We start from the raw sequence: 3,006 nt of genomic DNA, 5'->3' as shown, positions 1-3,006 counted from the left end.
GTCGAGTCGGTTCCGACCCACAGCGACAGGGTTTCCGAGGGTGTAAATCTTTACGGGAGTAGAAAGCCTCATCTTTCTCCTGCGGAGCGGCTGGTAGTTTCGAACCGCTAACCTTAAGGTTCGCAGCCCGATTCGTAACCACTACGCTACCAGAGCCTGGAATTCTACTGATGCTTTAATACATAGTAGTTGTTACTTACAATATGGCAGCATCAATGGGCTCTAGCATGGCAACAATTGTGAGGTTGGCCCAGGACTGGGCAGTGTTTCATTCTGTTGTGCATACGGTCGTATCAGTTGGTACCGACTCGATGGCACCTAACAACAACAAGAAGTGACTTTATGTATAACAAAACAAAACATCGCTCAGTCCTGCACAAACTTCCTGATTGTTGGCATCCCTGAGTCCATTGTTGTGGTCACTGTACCGAGCCATCTTGCTGAAGGTTTCCCTCAACTTCAATGGCCCTCCACTTGACCAAGCATGATGTCCAACTCCAGCAATCCTGATGGTGCATCCAAAAAGTGAGTTGAAGTCTCAAACAATATTCTGTGATCCACAGTGTTTTAATTGGCTAAATTTTGAATATAGATCTCCAGGTCTTTCTCCTTAATGTCTCAGTCTGAAAGTTCTGCTCAACCTGTCCACCATGGGTGATCCTACTGGTATTTGAAGTTCTGGTGGCATAGATTCCAGCAACATGCAAGACATCAGAGTTCGACAAACTGACAGATGGGTGTTGATTTTAATGCATTAAACCTATTACTATTGAGATGGTTGCTATTCACCTGTGATCCTATAGGACAGAGTAGAACTGCTTCATAGGGTTTAAATGTAAATCTTCTGGGGAGCAGACGATCTCATCTTTCTCCCACAAAGCAGTATGCAGTTAGCAGCCCAATGATTAACCCACTGTGCCACTGGGGTTTGTATCACTAAATTCTCATAATAACCTTTTGAGCATGAATTTATTCTCACTTTACAAAAAGGAAACCAAAGCTCAGAGACTTAAGAACCCTACCCAGGATCTGGACAGAACCACACGTCTTGCCCCATGCAGCTTGACTGCTGAAGTTATGATTGAAAATGTAAATTAGCCTGGCCTAAATCTGAGGACAGATTGTGAAGAACAGTTTGTTGTGTGTGGCTTTTGCAGAGTTACAGAAAAGAGATTATGACAGGCAACCAACAACTGGCATTTATTCACAATAAAAACAACAACAATAATATTGCTTTAATTACAGTCTGGATAAATTGTTCTTGAGCACATTCCAATGTGAATATAGAATTTAATTATGTAAAGCACATTCTACCAGGGAAAGGGGAAAAAAAAATCATATGTAAAGTATTTCTGGTGGAAGAACAAAAACACAGGCATGAGACATCTAGACCAATCTTGGAATTAATTACCTAAGCTCAGATCCAGTTCAACACAAATGGGTGAGGCTGTCGGCCCAGGTGGTCCAAGCTGCTTCATGAGGTATAGGGGTACTTCCATCTCAGGATGGCTCCATCAGCACTCACACTGATGATGTGCCGATTACCTGGACTTACGCGGATGCGTGTGATGTTGCCACTGTGTCCCACTCCAACATGAGTTACTTCACCCTCATTATAATCCCAAATTTTGACCAGATGGTCATTTCCACCTGAAAAAGACAGTTATATGATAATGCATACCACCATAGCGTCTGGATAGAGGGCAATGGTCCTGACTTCAAATAACTGGGTTGTTTTATAAACATTCTTCATGTGACAATTTAAAGGAAGAAAAACCTGTATTTATAATCAACCTGTACAGTAAGCACTGGACTGTAACTACAAGGTCAGCAGAGTGAACCCACCTGCTGCTCTGAGGGAGAAAGATGAGGCTTTCTGCTCCCTCAAAGATTTACAGTCTCGGAAACCCTATTATGGTGGTGGTGATGTGCCGTGGAGTCGATTCCGTCTCATAGCCACCCTGCAAAGGGTTTCCAAGCCTGTAAATCTTTACAGGAGCAGAAAGCCTCATCTTTCTCCCACAGAACAGCTGGTAATTTAGAACTGCTGACCGTGGGGTTAGTAGCCAGACTCAATGACTACGCTACCAGAGCTCCTTGGGAACTCTATTATGGGTCACTATAATAGTGGGGGAGTCCTGGTGTGGCGCTGTGGGTTAATGCACCAGACTGCGAAGCCATTTGAACTGCAAGGTCGGTGGTTCAAGCTCACCATCTGCTCCTTGGAAACCCTATACAGGGTCGCTATGGGTCGGAACCGACTTGACGGCACTTAACAACATAATAGTAGGAGTCCTAGTGTGGTGCCATAGAATAAGTACTCGACCTCAAGGTCATTTTGAAGTGAAAGGTCGGCAGTTCAAACTCACCAGCAGCTTCTCAGAAACCCTATACAGTGTTGCTATGAATCAGAACCAACTCCACAGCACTTAACAACAACATGAGTGGGAACCAACTCCACAGCACTTAGCAATAAATTTAGGGGGCGGTATACAAAGAGGTGAGATCACCCTAAATCCCACAACCCAGAAAAACCACTAATAGCATCTTGATTTAGTTCCTTCCAGTCTTTTCTCTGTAAGTTTTGCTGTGATGTGCAGTCAAGCAGCCCTGTATGACCGAGTAGAACTAACCCATAGGGCTTCCTAACTTGTAATCTTTACTGGAGCAGAATCACCGTGTGTTTTCTCTGTGGTAGCCTGGTGGTTTCAAATTGCCAACGTTGAAGTTAGCAAGCTCAATGTTTCACCATTGCACCACCCAGACTTCTTTCTAGAAGTGTGTTGTTGTTATGTGCCATCAAGTCGGTTCCGACTCATAGCGACCCTCTATAGGGTTTCAGAGAAGCGACTGGTGAGCTTGAACCTCCGACCTTGCAGTTCAAACCGACCTTGCAGTCCAGTGTATTAACCCACAGCACCACACCAGGACTCCTAGAAGTGTATGTTGTTGTTGTTAAGTGCTGTCGAGTCCATTCCGACCCATAGCGACCCTGTATAGGGTTTC

At 44.4% G+C, this 3,006-nt stretch overlaps 1 protein-coding gene across 1 annotated transcript in view; it reads right to left on the bottom strand.

Moving 5' to 3' along the window:
* Positions 1-1,474: 1,474 nt before the first annotated feature.
* The window catches only part of WDR16 (WD repeat domain 16), an 86,752-nt gene continuing 85,220 nt past the window's right edge, over positions 1,475-3,006 (bottom strand). The window contains exon 14 of the mRNA XM_006863421.1: positions 1,475-1,650. Coding sequence (XP_006863483.1) covers positions 1,475-1,650 — 176 coding nt within the window. The remainder of the gene's footprint in view (positions 1,651-3,006) is intronic.

Source organism: Chrysochloris asiatica, unplaced genomic scaffold, assembly GCF_000296735.1.
Source record: "Chrysochloris asiatica unplaced genomic scaffold, ChrAsi1.0 scaffold00054, whole genome shotgun sequence".
Lineage (NCBI taxonomy): Eukaryota > Metazoa > Chordata > Mammalia > Afrosoricida > Chrysochloridae > Chrysochloris > Chrysochloris asiatica.
Note: the sequence above shows the minus strand (reverse complement) of the source record. Positions and strands in the feature narration are given on the sequence as shown.